The sequence below is a fragment of the Cynocephalus volans genome, chromosome 1 (assembly GCF_027409185.1).
Source record: "Cynocephalus volans isolate mCynVol1 chromosome 1, mCynVol1.pri, whole genome shotgun sequence".
Taxonomy (NCBI): Eukaryota; Metazoa; Chordata; class Mammalia; order Dermoptera; family Cynocephalidae; genus Cynocephalus; species Cynocephalus volans.
The window spans coordinates 57,061,755-57,078,744 of record NC_084460.1 but is presented as its reverse complement, the minus strand read 5'-3'; the positions used below and the strand labels follow the sequence as shown (position 1 = coordinate 57,078,744).

Here is a 16,990-nt window from a genome sequence, read left to right as displayed (position 1 = left end):
TGGCCTAGTGGCCAAGCTTTTTCAGTCACCCACATGCCACAGGGCTCAGAGGGCCCCCTCCCTCCCGACTGTTGAGGGCGATAGGGGCCCAGGTCACCATCCAGCAGAACCCCGAGGGTGGGCTGGAAGTCCTCAGCCATCATCTGCCACAGCGCGAAGGCCTCACGAGGGGTTTCGGGGAGCAGGCGCACAAGGAAGACAATAGTGTGCTCTGGTGGGAGAGTGGCCAGGTGGATGTCACTGTGGGGGTGGGAGGCATGAGTCAACTGCTCTGAGGCTGCTCTGCCGGCCATGGTGGACCCCTGCACTTGCATCTCCTTCCCAGCTACGCCCTGAGCATGGAGGCCATTGGCCCCCCTGAGCCTGGACTGGTGAGACTGCAGAGCCGGGATCTATGAGGTCAAGCTGAGGTCTCCCTGCCTCAGTTTCCCCATGAGTAACATGGGATATGTAAAGGACAGAATCCTCTCTCAGGCTGTCATGGGATTCGACAAGAAGTACTCAGAGGTGAGGCGCCTGGCCTGGGCACATTGCCCTTTCTGCCTCCCCCGAGGCTGGGCCAGGACCACACCAAAGGTCACCCTGCTGGAGTAAGCAGGACTGAAGCCATGCTGGGACCTAAAAATGCCTGGACTATAAGAAATTTTAGGGCCGAGCCCGTGGCGCACTCGGTAGAGTGCTGCGCTGGGAGCGCGGCGACGCTCCCGCCGCGGGTTCGGATCCTATATAGAAATGACCAGTGCGCTCACTGGCTGAGTGCCGGTCACGAAAAAAAAAAAAAAAAAGAAATTTTAAGACACAGTTTTTTCTTAGCATGCATTTCTCTGAGTTCCCTTTTTTCCACGGTTATTTGTTATTTTGAACCTTGGTTATGGGGCATGATGACATTATTTATATAAATGTAAAGTTGTTTTCCAGCTAGCTTGGAGCTGCAAGTGTACAGACCCTGGGAAGCCAAGGAAGACATCAGTGACACTGTGCGGATCCCAGCCCTCCAGCAGGACCCTAATGTGATAGCAAGGGCAGGAGCAGAAACCAGACAGAGCCTTGGTGAGACCTTGCACCTGGCCCCATGCACGTCCCCCTCCCTCCTGCTTTTCATTTCCTGTGTTTCATCCCCTCAACACCCTTTTAAAAACCCCTCAGTAAATCTGAGTCTTTGAGATGGGTTTAGTCTGGCCATTCTCCTTCAGGTTTGCTGGAGAGGTGGGTTAGCCTAACATCTCTCTCCAGCTCACCGGTATTTCTGAATAAAGCTGACTTCGTTTTCACCAACATTTGACTTTTTAGTGGTTTGTTTTTCAAAGGGGGCAGGCAGCCAGACCTGTGTGCACAGTAACAATCCCAAGATGCATCCTAGATGGTCCCAGCAAAGGCTCTCCAAGACCCGTGTTTCTCAGGGTCTCTGCATGGGTGAAGCAGGTACCAGTCCAGGAAGCCCCAGTTGGAGGGTCCCTGGGTCACTCCTGGGGGTCAGGAGCCCACAAGCCCAGAAACAGCTCTGCCCTTTGGAGTGGCTCCCACTGACCCACACGTGTCCAGTGCTCAGACTAGGGGACAGTGGGGGCCAGTGCTGGTGCCCACCCAGTCTCACTCAGGGACACAGGAGGGGCAGGGAACAGGGCCTTGGGTCACCCAATAAGATTGTTCCCAGTGGCCTGCAACTTCCCTATTTTGCTTTCATCTGCTCTTAGGATAAAAACCAAGAGTCAGAAAGACCCAGCCCAGCTGCGTTCCTGCAATCCTTTAACACAGTGATTCCAGCCTTGGTGCCCACCCCTCCTTCCTCCTGCGTGCCCTCCCAATTCTCTTCCTGTCTGCCGCCTCCTTGGGGAGCCTTCCTGACCCCATCATGGGGAAGTGTCCCTTCTACTTAGTGGCCCAAGTCCTCTTCATGGCAACTATCAGGGTGGGGGCCACACCAGTGCTGAGTGAGCACACCTGTGCTGGGTGAACACACCTGTGCTGGTGGCCACACCTACAGAACATCTGCCCCCACCTCTCAGACAACGAGCTCCAGGCCAGCATGAAGCCCCCATTCATACTGTGGGGTCTCCAGAAGTCGGTCATTTGAGAAAAGGACAATTACAGGAAGTGGTCACTGCAGCATTTAACACCTTTGGTTGCGTGATCAGTGCAGGGTTTGTTGCAAGAGTGAAGCCAGGAGTGAGGAGTAGAGAGAGGGGGCGCATGAATGGGTCCTTGGCTGCCTGGGGCTCCAGCACTGAGGGCAGCCGCCTCACCCATCCCAATCAAGCACAGCCAGACTAGACGTGGGGACTGAAGCCCTGAGAAGAGACAGGCTCGCCACCACCAACAGCAAGGTGTCTGTGCTGCCTTAAAAAGAAATTAGAGTGGGAACAGACTGCGGGGAGACATTTGCAGCAAGGATCAGGGTGAGGAAAGCAGACAGTGAAGGAGATCAAGGGACGGTCACTTCGTTCAGCTGGGAAGGTGCCGAGCACAACAGGGGGACCAGATGTGCTCAAGACACAGCTGAGCACAACATGCACATGCTGGTGGCCGGCAGGGAAAAAACTGACAGGTGGAGATACCCCTCCATCTTAGCCGGGTGGGATTTTAAATATAAGTGTACATGAGGGCACTTCAATAAGTTCATGGAAAGCAGAACTGAAAGATGATACAAATCTTTCCACGACCTTTTTGAAGACCCCTTATATATTTTTTGTAGTTTTAAAATTTCTTTTTCAGAGTGTGACCTATGTTTACAATTTAAAACACTTTGACTTAAGAAAAAATTAGGCAGTGCATGTCACGTCCAGGTTTGTGGTCAAAGGCATCTCTATAAACAAGGCGTGGTAGTTATTACATATGAGGAATCACCACAAATCTTTCATGGCTATTTATAAGGCAGTCGTTTCTCATAAATCTAGGATATGGCAGATTTGCCTAATCAAGTTAAAAGAGTGAACGGGAAGGAGAGATACCACAGGAGGTCAGTGTGAGGGCTCCAGGCCAAAACACACTGCAAGTGTGAGCAGTCCTTGGCCCTGCAGGAAAAAGACCTCTGCTCAGTTGCAAGGGGGGGCCTCGTTCCACCTGTGTGCCAGTGCATCCATTAGTAAAACGCGAACTCCTGGAGCGCACCTGCTGAGGCCCATCTGTGGTTGCTGACATGGCGTTTAGGGGCCCCGGGAGTCACTGGGCCTGGGGCATGTCCACCTCCCACAGCTCTCCAGGTGGGGTTGGAGTGGGGTGGGATGGGGTTGGGGTGGGGATGGGGTTGGTCTCCTTCCTGTGCCCACCTTGTGCCTTCCCTCCCAGTTCCACCCCACCCCTCGCACCTGGCCCTGCGCATCAGCTGTGTGTCCTTGAACAGTGTGACAGTCCGGGTCACACCCAGCAGCGAGGGTTCCATGGCCACACCTCTAATGGAGGCATACTCCTTCTCCATCAGGCCAAAAGCCACTAACGGGTCAAACCCTAGAGATCAAGGGAGAGGATCAGAATCAGGAGGTGCGGGAGGGAGAGGCCGGAGCAGAGAGCTTCACACAGAGACAGGTGAAAGGCAGGAGACAGGAGGGGGGCCTGGGCTGGGGTCTCCTGGGAAAAATCCAGCCCCCCACTGGGCATGCCTGCTCCCACCCCAAGCCACGCCGTCTCCCTGTCCCTCAGCCCCACTCCTGATGCTGGGGAAATACCCCAGCTTAGGAGGCCTAGAGGTGGACAGGGCTGGACCCCTGGCACCCAGCCCCACACATCGAGCCCCAGGCAAGCAGAGCCCCTGCAGTGCCCACTCTGTCGCCACCCCAGCCCTCAAGGTTTGTTTTCCTTCCCAAGGAAGATTCTGCTCATGAGTTTCCCTCCTGGCACTGCAGCCTTCTGTTCCACCCAGTCTGAGGACTCGCAATGGCCCCAATTTTCTGCCAGCCCCACGCACCTGGACCAGCAGAGCCTCAGGAGCCAGCAGCCGGTCCTCAAAGCTCCCAGCTCCTCCTCCAGAATTAATTGGCACAAAGTGAAGGGTGAAATTCATTTACACTGGTGCTTATCAGCACTGCCAGCAGGCGCAGGGGCAGGAGGCGGCAGAGGCGCCAGCCCTTTCAAGGCCTGTTTCAAGACAGCAGCCCCAATGGCCCCACCTGCCCTGCCTGCCCTGCCTGCCCCGCCGTCCCCATAGTCCCCACTGTCCCTGCAGTCTCCACCTTCCCCACCATCCCCACTGTCTCCACCTGCCCCACAATGGGCTCAGAGAAGCCCCACAGGGGCCTCATTGATTGCTGGGGATTCCAGGTGAGACTCACAGCCCTGAAGATGGCTGAGCCTGCCTGCAGTCTCAGGGTGCCATCCCCTGTGTAGGACAGAATCCCCCGATCGCATCCCTAGTCCCTCCAGCCAAGCGTCCGCCTCTCAGCCCCTCTCTGGGGAGGGCTTCGGCTCTCCCACAGCAGGTGTGAGGAGCCCCGGGCTTGGCACCTCACAGCACCCAGCTCCTGGTCAGCAGGGAGCCTCACACGGGGGCCGGAAAAGGGCCCCCAGCTCTGCCTCTGCTGAGCCACATCCTGGCAGTCACCTTGGACAAGCCTCATTTCCCCCAATTGTGAAGCAGGAATAAAACTGCCCTGCCAACCTTGTGGGGACTGTCCTGAAAAGTTGCAAGCCCTGCCTGAGCACCCTCTAATGTCACCGTGGCTGGGTCCCAGGTCACAATCCTCTTGGCCCCCACACCCCAGGAACAGCCTGAGAGACGGTGAGGCAGGCATGAGAGCGGTGAGGGAAGGACAGCGACTGTCAGCCTAGAGCAGGACCTGCCTGGGAGGGAGATGTCTGGGTGGAGGGCCAGGCAGGCTGCTGCGAGGACACAGAAAGACCAGGTGAGTGGGTGGTGGCCTAGCCTTCACTGTCCCTGACTGGACACCGGGAGGGGCGGCTTTGTGAACACTGCGCTGCGGCCCATAGAAGGGTCTGTGCCACACCCATCTGCCTGCCCCTTAGCTGGCCCTCCAGGCCTGTGGTCCCCACACTTCCAGGATGGGGAAGGGGACAGGGGTGGGCCTGCCACCCCTGGAATCTCACTGAGTGAGTAGGTGCCACCAGGCTCATCCCCAGGGAAGACAGAGCACAGTGGGTCCGGGGCCAGCCAGGGGCTCCCGCTGGGTGTCGCTCCCTGAGAGGGCAACAGCCACAGACGTGCCCCCACATGGAGGGCTGAGGAGAGCCTGGGTTTGCGGATGAGCAGACTCAGGGGCACGTGCCGTCCTGGGGCCTGGGGATGGCTTGCTCCTCGGCCAGGTGCTTGGCAGTGTACACGGCCACAGGAAGGCAGGAATGGCCCCCACCAGGAGAAGCAGCTCCCCCCCACATGGGAAAGGCACTAGCCGCAGATCTGTCCACTGACTAGTGGGGACCCATCCCCAGGACATTCAAGCACAAACCAGAGGACCCCATGGCGGGGCACCAGAGGGAAGCTGGGGTGGTCGGCTAAACGGCCTCCGAGGACCTCCTGCTCTGCGGTTATCTGAGGAAACCAGAGTAAACAATAAGCAGCGGTCCCTCCTGGCTGTACCTGGGCCTTGGAGAGGACCCCAGGGACAGCTGAGATCACATCCACATCCTCAGAGCACCCAGGGCGAGGCCAGCTGGGATTCTCCTGAGTTATGTCTGACTGCCTGTGACCCCCGCCTGCCCTCCACGTCTATGATCCGCATCCACTCGCTCAGCTCCTGTGGACTGGGCATCCGCAAGGAGGGGGAGTGTTTTGTTTATTTGGTCATGGTCTCAACCCTTGAACTAGGGGTTCACATTCTAGAACAGGAAAGTTTTATGGGAAAACCCTGCTCTCCCTCCTGTTAAGTTCTGCAGTGCTGGGCCGAGTGCGGGGAGTGGGTACTGCTCACCCCCAATACACACAGGCCCAAGTCCCCTTTCCCCACATCCCCACTGTGTCCTTCTGGGTGGGCCCACTGGTCTGGGCTTCTGGAGGGCTGGCTGGGGCTAGGGTCTGGCTAGGGCTGGAGTCTGGCTGGGTCTGGGGTCCAGCTGAGTCTGGGGTCCCGGTGGGTCTGAGGTCTGGCTGAGTCTGAGGTCCTGGTGGGTCTGGGGTCTGGCTGAGTCTGGGGTCCTGGTGAGTCCGAAAGGGCCTACTGGATCTAGGTTCCTGGTGCCCACTCACCTGTCTGGCCCGTGGCAGACACTGTCATGCTCTCTCCTGCTGCATAGATAGTGAGACCAGGATCCTGAACTTGGTGGCCGCCAGCAGGCTGGGGAGTGTCACAAGTCTCCTGGGTCCTAGCACAGAGATCTGGGAGGGTGGGAAACAGGGGTCACCTGAGCCACGCCTCCTGGAGTGTCTTTGCCCAGTTCTGCGGCTCAGCTCTCTTTTGTCTGTGCGTCCCACCATAGAAGAACTGCCACCCTCTATGGACAGGGGAGTTGTGTGTCGCCTGTTGCCCCCCCAGGACCCCAGGAGGCCCCATGAGGGGTGGAAGCTTCCAGCTCTGCTGAGACTCACCGATTTCTCTGGTCCCGAGCCAGAGGCTGGTGTGTAGGTGAGCCGGTAGTGGAGGATGTGGCCACTTGGAGGTGTCTAGCTGACCTGCAGGCTGTTGGGGGTCTCTGAGGCCAGGGCCAGGCTGGAATGGGGGCTCCTGCTCACTGCAGCTGCCCCAAAGCACCGGCAGCATGGGGCTCAGGGCTCTCCAAGGAGGGGGTGCCCTGCGGCCAGGGGACCAACCGAATAGCTCCCCCCCTCCCCACCAGGCCCCACTGCCTGAGCTGCTTCTGCCCACAGACTGCCACCCACAGGTGATTTGCATCCTTGACCACCCCAGGAACATCTGTACCCCGGTGTGGGCTCAGGAGGGCCCCATCAGACCCCAGCATCAGGCCCAGAGTAGCAGGGACTCAGAAAGTTGCCTGCCAGTAGTTCTGGTGTTTCGGGGTCTTGGGCCTGTGACCCAGGTGGATCTGGGGTCCCCTCTGGGCTGTTCCTGTCCTGGGCCCAGCCGAGGGGAAAAGGAGGAGCCACCTATGGGGGGCGTAGTGGGGAGACACAGGGTCACTGTGGGACCAATCCCTGTAGTAGGCCAGGATGGTCACCTCATATGCGGCATGCCTCCCCAGGCCAGACAGGATGACTGTGCTGAGGTTTCCTGGGACAGAGATCTGGGGAGAGAAGGGCTTAAGTGTCTACCAGGATCACAGGCTGTGGGCAGGAAGGGTCCCCAGATGCAGGACTGGGGTGAGAACACTCAGGGCTCTAGGTCCAGGAGCTGGGGCATGTGAGGGGGTCTCCTCTGAAAGATAAGCCCACCACTCGAGGGACCACTCGAGGGGACCTTCCCCTCACCTAGGGGCATCCACTTGCTCTGGTAGACCAGCACGCAAGATGAGGTCGCCCATGCCAGCCAGACCTTATCCCCCTGCAGCTCCGTCACTGACCACTGGCTTGGGATAGTGGCTTTCTCTGGAAGATGGAAGCAGGGGACAGAAGCTCAGGGTGTAGTCCATGAACTGTGGTGTCCCTGGGCCCCGCGTCTCACCTTGGAGATACCTGCAGCCCCACCAGTCACACCTTCCAGGCACATGCTGAACATACACTTGTGGGTTTACCACCTAGCAGGACAGAAGGACGCAGCCCCAGATTTCTCCCTACTCACTCGTGGTCATGTGGCCAGTCAGTGTGGAGGAGCCGCCCCTGGGGTAGAGGCAGGTGATGTGGACCGTGTACGTGGTCAAGGAGGAGAGAGGGCCCAGGGTGGCTGAGGTGGCATTCCCAGGAGCCTCCGTCTGCAGTGGGGGTGACACGGGCAGGCTCAGCAGGTGCCTGGAGCCCCTGCTGGGATAGGGACACAGGCCTGGGGCTGCAGCCAGGATGACCCTATGGCCCCCCCCCCAAAAAACAGGGTAAATTGGCATGTACTGGGGGATGGGATTGACCACAGAACCCAGGACAGCCCCTGGGATGGGGGCCTCCCTGCCTGGCCCACCCCTCCCCGCACACACCCAGGCACCCTCTTCACGCTGCCATTCTATGTGTGTTTATTTGTCTTTGCCTCACATCCCCATCCCCTCCTGCCAGACTGGGGCCCCTGAGGGCAGGGATGGGTCATGCTGCCTTGTGCCAGGTCCTGCACCAGCCTGGAGGTTGCACCTGTGAATGTGGGCATGAGTGGAGGCGGCTGGGGGCACCGGGCCTCGGAGACACTGGCCCCCCATTAGCCCCCCAGGAGCTGCTCTCACCTGCCCTGAGAGGCTACCCTCGCTGAAGACATAGCTGACCCTGACCAGGCGCACGGGCCTCAGGCTGCCCTGCCAGACCACACGGGCTGAGTCATGGCTCACATCTGAGAAGCGCAGGTGTTTCGGGGGGGCCAGTGTGGCTACAGAGCACAGAAAGGCCTCAGGGCCGCCCCCAACTCCAGCAGGGCAATAGCTGGGACTGAGAAGGCAGCCCGGGAACCAGAAGGGCACCGCCCTGTGACTCACAGGTCCTGGTGTGGATGCCCTGTGCCTCGCTGGCCTCCAACCAGAGCAGACTCTGCACCGAGACCTCGTAGCCCCTGCCCAACTTCAGGTCTCCCCACCCGCACCTGGAGGGACACGCATCAGGGCCCGGGCCCCCCCCACCTAACTCCACCACCCCCATCTGCCCCCTCCTGGCCCATGCATCTCTCTGCCCTCCTGCTTGCCCTTGGGGTAAGTGGGCTGGCATTGCACCAGGTACTGGGAGGCCCTGGCAGAGGGCTGCCAGGTGAGGCGGGCACTTCTGGGCGTCACTGCAGCCAGGGTCAGCACCCGGGGTGGGGGCAGAGGGGCTTCAGGGGGCAGGGGCGACAGTCAGGGGGCACTCTAGAAACAGCACACGCAGAAATCATACCCACAAACAAGGGGCCTCGTCAAATGACAAGAGGATCTCAGTAAGTCCAGACCATGGGGCTGTGCCTTGCTGGAAACGCCACAGGGGGCCACCACCCCACAGGTGCACGGGAGTCTAAACAGCTTTCCCAAACCTCATCTTGGACCAAGTTTTTTGGCTCACAGCTCTGGGGGCAACAAGGCCACTCCATACGCTGTTTAAGGCCGTCTGTCCCAAAAGTGGGAGGGACATGGCGTCCAGGGAGTTAAAAGGACTTCAGGGAGAAGTCAGACACACAAGGCCGCCCATCATATGATTCCATTCGTACGAAATGTCCAGAACAGGGAAACCCAGTAACAGAAAGCAGATGTGGGGTTGCCAGGGGCTGGGGGAGGTTTGGGAGCTGAGAGCTATGGTGTGGGCTTCTTTTTTGGGGGGTGAAATGCTCTGCAGTGCACCGTGGTGACACTCGTGTGGCTCTGCATGCACTGCCTGCCTGGGATGGCACACGTTGAGGGGGCACATTGTGTGGCGTGTGGCTCTCTCTCTACAGCGCCACCATAGGGGCTCACAGCAGCCCCAGGTGGGGGTGCAGAGAACCCAGTGAGCTGGAGGCCAGGCAGATGGGGACTCTGGAAACGGTGTAAGCCGGAGGAGGAAGGCGTCACAGCTGTGGTGATGACACCAATGACAGTGCTCGTGTTCAGAAGAGGACACTGAGGTCAGAGCAGCCCGGTGACTCAGCCTTAGCCACACAGCAAGTGGAGGTGTTGCCAGTCCTGGGTGCCAGGGTGTGAGGAGAGGCCAAGAGTGGGGGGCATCTCCACCCTGAGTCACCTACCTGTGGTCACCAGGCCCCGCAGGCCCTCGCTGACTCCACCCTTGTAGACCGGGAACATGGAGACCAGGTACTCCGTGCTGGAGGTCAGGTTGTGAAGCTCCGTGGACGAGGCGGGCCCCTCCTGCACCACCTGGAACAGAGGAGGTGAGGATGGAGCTGGGCAGGTGGGGCTCAGGGGACCTGAGGAGCCTCGCTTCCTCCACGGCTGGTCCCGGCACCGCCTTGTACGGCGGGTGAGGCAGGCCCACAATAATCAATCAATTGCTCGATCAGTTCAGGAGAAGCCTCTCCACAGGACCACGTGCCGGTGTCTCTTCTGTCCTGTGGTCTGTGGTGACGCACCTGTACCCGCGTCCCAGTGCTGTGGCTCTACCCTGCACTTGGACGGCCCCGCCCCACCCCATGCTTTGCTCTTTTCTCAACATGGACTTAGTGGCTCATCTCAAGGATGGTCCTAGTGGAGACAGCCCAGGGTGGGGAGGCCACGTGCTGCCCCTAACCTCCCTGGGGGTGCCACCACTGGAAGGCCACCACATGATAAGATACTTGAGGGGCGGCTGTGGGGCCGGAGTCCAGGACAGGTGGACACTGGAGGAGGTCACATGGGTCAAGACCAGGCTGGTGGGCGCTGGGAGGGGGTCCAGGGCTGGAGCAGCTGCTGCTGGTGTGCCTGAGAGTGGGGAGGGCGGTGGTCAGCGGCCCCAGCGGGCAGCAGGCATTAGTGGCTCAGCTGCTCCCCCAGTGGCCACTTACGCAAAGGACAGGAAAATCGCTCCCACGGGCCCCTCCACCAGCAGAGGTCCCCCAGGTGGGGGCTGCAGATGCCCTCGGAGCCTTGAGGACCAGCCTCACAGGGCCAGCCTCCCCGTGTGCCACACGGGAACCACAGCTTCCTACCTCCTGCCCAAAGCAGCCAGCGTGGGAGACCCCGACCCTCACCTAGGCCCCTCTGTGGACTCCTGCCCTGGACCTTCTGACAGACGAGGTGGCTGAGCAGGCCGGCTGTGTGTGCAGCTGCGGGAAATCCAGCATGTGCTGGACGGTGAGGTCCAGCGGCCAGGATGCCGGAAGCTTCAGCTCGGCTTCTCGGCATTCTTCACGTCTGCTCATGGGGTGGGCGGCAAGGAGGTGTCTGACCGGCCCACCCTGTGACCACTGTCCCACCTAACAAATGGGATCACCAGGAGCCCTTGCAGGAGTCACCTCACAGGCCTCCGATCAGGGTCCCCTGAGGGGACCTGGGTCTCGGCAGGGACTAGGGCCAGGTGGGAGGGCCAGCACAGGGTCACGCAGCAGGGAGGCTGGGGGCAGGGGGTCTACAGATGACACCGTGGCCCTGGCCGATTCAGCAGGGAGCAGCCACAGGGTGGTGCCCACAGGTGCGGTCACCTCTGAGCACCAGGCAGGTGTCTGGCTCCGCATGTTGCTCTGCAGAGTAGGGAGTCCTCCCCTGGTCGCAGATACAGAGCCTGAGGCCCAGAGGCCCAGTGCCCACACTGTTGTCCAGCTGAGAGGGCTGAAGCCACGATGCAAACCTCCATCTGCAGCCTGGAACCCGCCTGAGCCATGGCACTCACCCACAGAGAACACATTAACACCTGGGTGCCTGAGGACGCGGGCAGCTGTGTGCATGCCATCCTGGGACTTGCTGTCCTTCACCAGAATCACCACTTTGGCCGCCTCCAGATGGAGACCCGCTGCTGGCTTCAGGTTCTGTCCCAGCACGTGGGTCAGGGTGAGACCTTGGGGGCAGCAGGATTAAAATGATAGGTAACTGTGAGTGTCCCCTCCCCAGGCACGGCTGCTCCGCTGGCGCTTGGACCCAGTGCTCTCTGTCCGCCCAAGCCCGTCCTGCCCCTCCAGGACATCAGGGGTCTGCCTGCAAGCAAGCAAGGCCACGCCCAGTCCCCCAGGGGAGCCCCACTCACAAGGCCAGCAGGCCAGCTGGGCAGGGGTGTGGACTCAGGTGGCAGCTGCTACTGGTCGGAGGATCCACTCGGTCCAGCGAGACTGCCTGGCAGAGGCCCACATCCCTGCTGAGGACAGACAAGGGGCAGCCCCGCCCATCTCACACCAGGCTCAGCGTCCACAGCCCCACTTGGAGCATCGTCTGCACACAGGTCTTAAGAGGGGGAGGGTGCAGGGAGGCTGAACAGAGGAGGGGGAGGCAGGGCAGACGTGGACAGACCTCCCCCCGTGGCCACGCCAGCCACACCTGGGAGCATGCTCCCTCCCTTATAGCGGAGCCTGCGCATGGTGGCCAGCACCTCCTCCTCGGTGCTGAAGGAGTTCAGGTCCCACTCTGTCTGGGGGTCTCCGATGTACTGAGTAAGGTCTGTGGGGAGGGGCATGGCATGGCCGCGGGGCTGTCTCTGTGTCCTCCATGGAGCCCTACACAGGCCAGGAGCTGCTGCTGTGCACGCAGACAACTGCCCATCCCCGGGGAGAGGCATGTGCTTGCAAAGCCCAGGGCTTCCACACAGAGGAGCCACCAACACCCCCACTCAGGGACAGCTGCTCCACCAGACCAGGTCAGGAGCCGTGCCCCCACCCCCACCCCTGGCCCATGCGGAGAACTTAGTGACTCAGACCACAGCAACCACAGTGAGGGGAGGTCTCTCTTCCCATCCACACTAGGGGAGACGGCTGTCCCTCAGCTTGTAAGGAATTATGAGGATCAGTGTCCAGGTGGGGCTGATACAGTTGGGGTGGCGTGGGTGACTGTACCCACCTACTTGGACTTTATCGGGCCCAATTTCAAAGGATTCCATGACACTGGCCAGGAAATCTTTGACCTGCTGGAAGTGACTGTGGCCAGTACTCCAGGACCCATACACCAGGAAGACCATGTCGGCAGGCATGGGGTGCATGCAGCGGAACTGGGGGCCAGCTGGGGCAGTCAGGGAAGGGTGAGGTGCTGGCCAGGCCTGTTGGTGCTGCAAGACCCCCAAGTTGCCCTGCCTGGCCCCTGACGCCTGAGGTTGGTGGAGGGTGGGGCCACGGCATTCCAGCCTGAAGAGTGGGGTGGCCATGGTGAGTCTGTGGGGGCAGAAGGGACTCTGAGAGCTCGGGGTCTCACCAAACTTGGACGATCTCACACGGGCCCCTTCTGTGGTATCAGCCCTTCTAAGGCCTCCCAGAAGAGGTTGATAAAAAATGGCTGAAATGGCAACTCGGTGCCTGGGGCTGCCTCTGCCCTCCAAAGGCCAGGCGGCATTGGCTGCCGTGCGTGGGAGTCTGCTTTCCCCGCAGGGCTGGGAGGTCTCCACACACCAGACAGCCAGGCCCACTGCCCATGGGGTGGGGTCAGCACCACGGACAGCTCCAGGCAGTGCCGCCGAGGGAGAGAGAATGGACTTTGGACTGCCCTTGGCTGCTCTGGGCTGGGGCCTCACTGTCCTTACCAACCGGAAGGTCTCTGGAGACAAAGGTCCCCTCTCACCTGCCGGCCTCCCAGCATGGTCAGCACAGCAAGACCACCACAGGCTGAGACCCCCAGTCTAATGGGGGAGGCACAGCCCCACCCTTAAGGCCCTGCACTGGTGGGGAAGTCCCCATCCTAGCAGCCCCCAAGTCCACTGGGGAGACATGGCAGGGCCCTGTACAAGGAGGGGAGGATGGGGACCTGGACCTGAGGACCCCACCTGAGGAGGTGTGCCCAATCTGAGGAAGGGGCTACTTCCTTCAGTTCCAGGTCTGGTGGGGCAGGCAGAGGCCTTCCTTTGAAGACCCCAGTTTGACTGAGAGACAAAGTCACGGGCATCCAGCTTGTGGGGAAAGTAAGCACTGCCTGCGGGGCTGCGTAGACTCTGTCTGTGCCCTGCCTGCACCCCTTGCCCCCAGCCAGGCAGGAAGGGGACAGGTGAGGCAGCCCTCGGTGTGGCCACAGACCACATGCCCTGGCCGCACCAGGATGCCTAGAGGGTGGCAGATGGGCAGAGCTTTCCTGGGGGAGGGAGGGGCTGAGGGTCTTCGCCGTCCGCTCCAGATCTGTGCTGTTTGAGGCTCTCACACTGAAAAGGCGCTCGTGGAACACCTCCACACAAAACATTGATGTAACAGAGATTCAAATGCATAGCGTGTTAATAAAACATAGAAAAACAGAAAACACACTAAAGAATCCCCAAGGCAAAGTTGAAAGATCACAAGGCCAAAGGTCAAACCAAGAGCTGAAAGTGGGGATTCGGCCAGGCGCACCCTGTCTGTCCTGTCTTCTGGTTTTAATCATTCGAAATGCTCTTAATTAAGCACACGTTCAATTCAGGAGAAAAATGGCTACTGGGGAAAGGGGAGGGCTCATCCTGCAGTGGGCACTGCCCTGGGCAGGTGTGGCCTGGGGGCAGAGGGTGATGTCCCCAAGAATTCCCCCACGTCCTTACCTTGTCCCTGCCCATGTCCCAGGGCAGCACCCAGACACAGCCAGAGGTAGAAGCCGAGGCGGGGCACATGTGGGAGCCCATGGTGTGGCAGCCTATGGGAGGAGGAGAGGCCATGGTCATCCATCCATCTGCCTGTCCATCTGTCCATGCCTTGCCTGACCACAAAGCAAGAGGTTCTCTGTCCATGGCCTCATGGCTGGGCAGCCAGAGGCCCCCAGACGCCCAAGGCTGGTGGATCTGGAGCTAGAGCTGGGGCCACACTGGGGGGGCTGTCCCCAACCCCACCACCCTTCTGGCAATGGTGGGGGCTGTTGAGAGTGACAACAGAAGCTTGAGCCCCAGCACCTCACATCCAGCATAGGCAGTGGCCAGGACAGGCATGTCCCTGGACTCCTGCTCGTGGGCATCCTCAGGCTGCAGGGGCTGAGGCCGTGAATGAGCTTTCCAGGCACCGTCCAATTGCTGGACACATGTGGAGTCCCTGCCAGCCCCAGCCTGGACCTCACCGCAGAAGGGACATTGAGACCCTGCTGAGGTGAGCAGGAGTTGCCCATATGATAGTGGAAAGTGGGCAAGTCAGCTGGGGGGGCCCTGAGGCTGGGGCGAGGAGGTGCACGGGGCCGCTGGAGGGCTGTGGTCCAGGTCTCTCCGGTGGCTATGGGGGTTGGAGACTCACTCGAAGGGGTTGGGAGTCAAGGTCAGACTCAGGATGCTCGGAGGCGGGGGCCGATGGGGACACAGAGGAGGCTGGGATGACCAGGACTGGTGCCCAAAGGCACCACTTGGAGTGGCAGGAAGGGTGGGGGCGTGGCTGAAGGAGAAATGCTGAGGCAGGCGGCTGTCTCCAGATGGGGTGCACCTGCCCACACTGCTCACATGGGGCCCTCGGCCCAGGGCACTCTGTGACTGGGCCCTACAGCTCTTGGTGCTGAGCTGGGGGTGATTGTGCAGCCCCTGCCCACCTCTGAGCTCCGGCCCCCACATGGTGGGCTCCAGGGTCCTCTTTCTAGGCTCCTGAGAGATCCAGACCCACCCGCACCCCCCAGCTGAACAGACGACCTCCCACCTCACGTCCCCTCCCAGTGCGTGCTCAGGGGTATTCTCACACGGGGACCAGCCCCTCCCTGAGGCGACGACCCACTGACAGCTGATACACCCCTGCCCCATATCTGTTCCCTTCCAGGGAGTTTGAATACAGGACCCCTGAGCTGGCCCAGCAATGGGCCATCCATGGCAGAGACCCGGGCACTGGCAGCCGGGCCGCCCTGAGCTGACCACAGAGGCAGCAGGTGCACTGCTGCAAGAGCTCTCCTGGGTCCCTGCACCCTCCTCATCCACGCTCTGAAGCCAGACACCCCCTTCTACCGCCAAACCCAGGAACCTGCCCTGACTCAGTGGGACCCCGCCCAGGGCCACAGTGGTCACAGCCATGAACACAGCCCCTCTCTGCTTGCACCTCCAGGAGATATGAGAACCTGGGCAGCCCAGGTGTCTAGGCCCCACCTGGTCCCACCCAGCCATAGCCCAGCCCTCTACATTGAGTTCTTCCATCCCTGTAGGAGCCCAGCTCCCACCTGGACTTTTCTGACAGGCCCAGGTCCTCCTCAGATCATGGACAAAAGCGGGTCCTCAGGTGGCTCCAGGACTGTGGTGAGTCACCAACATTCCTGCTCTGAGGACAGCGCCCCTCACTCCCCTGGTGCTCTGGTGTGCCCTGGTCCTGCTGTGGCCACAGGAAGGCCGAGCTTATGAAAGACCCCTCCCCTGGGATGTCACCACCCCAGCCCACCCCGGCCTCCCCCTCCCTGCAAACTCCTCCCTCCCATCTGCTGCCTGGAGCGTCACTCCAAGAAAGGGGGCACAGAGGTCCCAGCATGAAGGACCCCATTGCAGGCAGCCAATGCCTTTGTTCCTCCTCTGAGGGGGCCTGCCCTGCAGGGAGGTTCGCAGGGAAGGGCACTCAGTGACATGTGGCTGTGGGCACTGAGCTGGTGGGAGCTGAGCACAAGGGGTCTCTGGTAGCCTGTCTGGTGGGAGCAGGCTGGAGCAGCACCTGGAGCCCATGTGGCCACAGGGGAGGGGCCACACCAGCCTCCAGCTCCTCCCCACTCCAGTACCCCACCAAGACACCCTTGACATGAGGTGCCTGGATGGTCACACAGCCTTCCTGGGCCAGTGACTGCAGCCTCGCTGCATGACTCCCAGTGCAATTCATTCTCTAGAGCTCACGCTGGGCCAGGCCAAGGCGCCTGCTTCTGACACCCTCCCAAGAGCACCCAAATCCCCACCCAGCTTCTGTCTTTATAGATCGCGACCTAAGAACCAGCATCTACAGGTACTTGGGGGCCACTGGAGGCCATTGTCAGGCTTGTGAGCCCAATTCCCAAGCCCCTGCATCCTGTGAACCCAGAGCACAGCACCAGAGGGGTGAGAGCAGGACGAGGTGCCCCCCATGGCCCCTGCACACCCCTATCCCTGCGAGAAGCTGATGGCCCTGCTCTGATCAGCCTTGGGAGGCAGCAACTGCCTTGGCAGAGGCCAGCACAGCACAGGACCCTTGGTGCCATGAGGGTGGAGGAGGCCACAGCGGGAGGAGTGATGCCCGCTGGAGGCCATGAATGGGGGCTGATGCTGGGGCAGCCTTCCTGGGCAGGCACAATCCTTCTCTGGCTCTCACTCCTGTAGCCAGATTCCAGCGAGCCAAGGGCCTCAGACCCACTGCTCCCTTTACCCCCTGGGCACTCAGCCTGGGTGCTGGGTCCCTGCAAACTTGAGCCACCAATGGCTGACAGCACCCGGCCTGGCAGACAGACACTGGGCACGTGCAGGTGACACCCGGAGCATGCGCACACACTCACATCCCCTGTACACAGGCCAGCCTCGGGGTCTTCCCAAACCCTGCAGCCAAGTTCTCAGTGCTCCTGGCTCACTGGACTGGGGGCTCCATGAAGG

General features: G+C 60.6%; 1 protein-coding gene across 1 annotated transcript in view; it reads right to left on the bottom strand.

The window, feature by feature from the left end:
* COL20A1 (collagen type XX alpha 1 chain) overlaps window positions 1-16,990 on the bottom strand; it is a 43,226-nt gene that overhangs the window by 7,201 nt on the left and 19,035 nt on the right. The window contains 25 exon segments of the mRNA XM_063097823.1: window positions 98-240; window positions 3,306-3,444; window positions 4,774-4,809; window positions 6,134-6,184; window positions 6,187-6,262; window positions 6,473-6,618; window positions 6,990-7,140; window positions 7,299-7,426; window positions 7,620-7,749; window positions 8,203-8,342; window positions 8,449-8,552; window positions 8,603-8,777; window positions 9,660-9,789; window positions 10,160-10,317; window positions 10,599-10,664; window positions 10,667-10,744; window positions 11,219-11,401; window positions 11,875-11,994; window positions 12,391-12,549; window positions 13,102-13,159; window positions 14,039-14,130; window positions 14,389-14,452; window positions 14,545-14,629; window positions 14,715-15,052; window positions 16,594-16,838. Of these exon segments, the coding sequence (XP_062953893.1) occupies window positions 98-240; window positions 3,306-3,444; window positions 4,774-4,809; window positions 6,134-6,184; window positions 6,187-6,262; window positions 6,473-6,618; window positions 6,990-7,140; window positions 7,299-7,426; window positions 7,620-7,749; window positions 8,203-8,342; window positions 8,449-8,552; window positions 8,603-8,777; window positions 9,660-9,789; window positions 10,160-10,317; window positions 10,599-10,664; window positions 10,667-10,744; window positions 11,219-11,401; window positions 11,875-11,994; window positions 12,391-12,549; window positions 13,102-13,159; window positions 14,039-14,130; window positions 14,389-14,452; window positions 14,545-14,629; window positions 14,715-15,052; window positions 16,594-16,838 (3,195 nt within the window).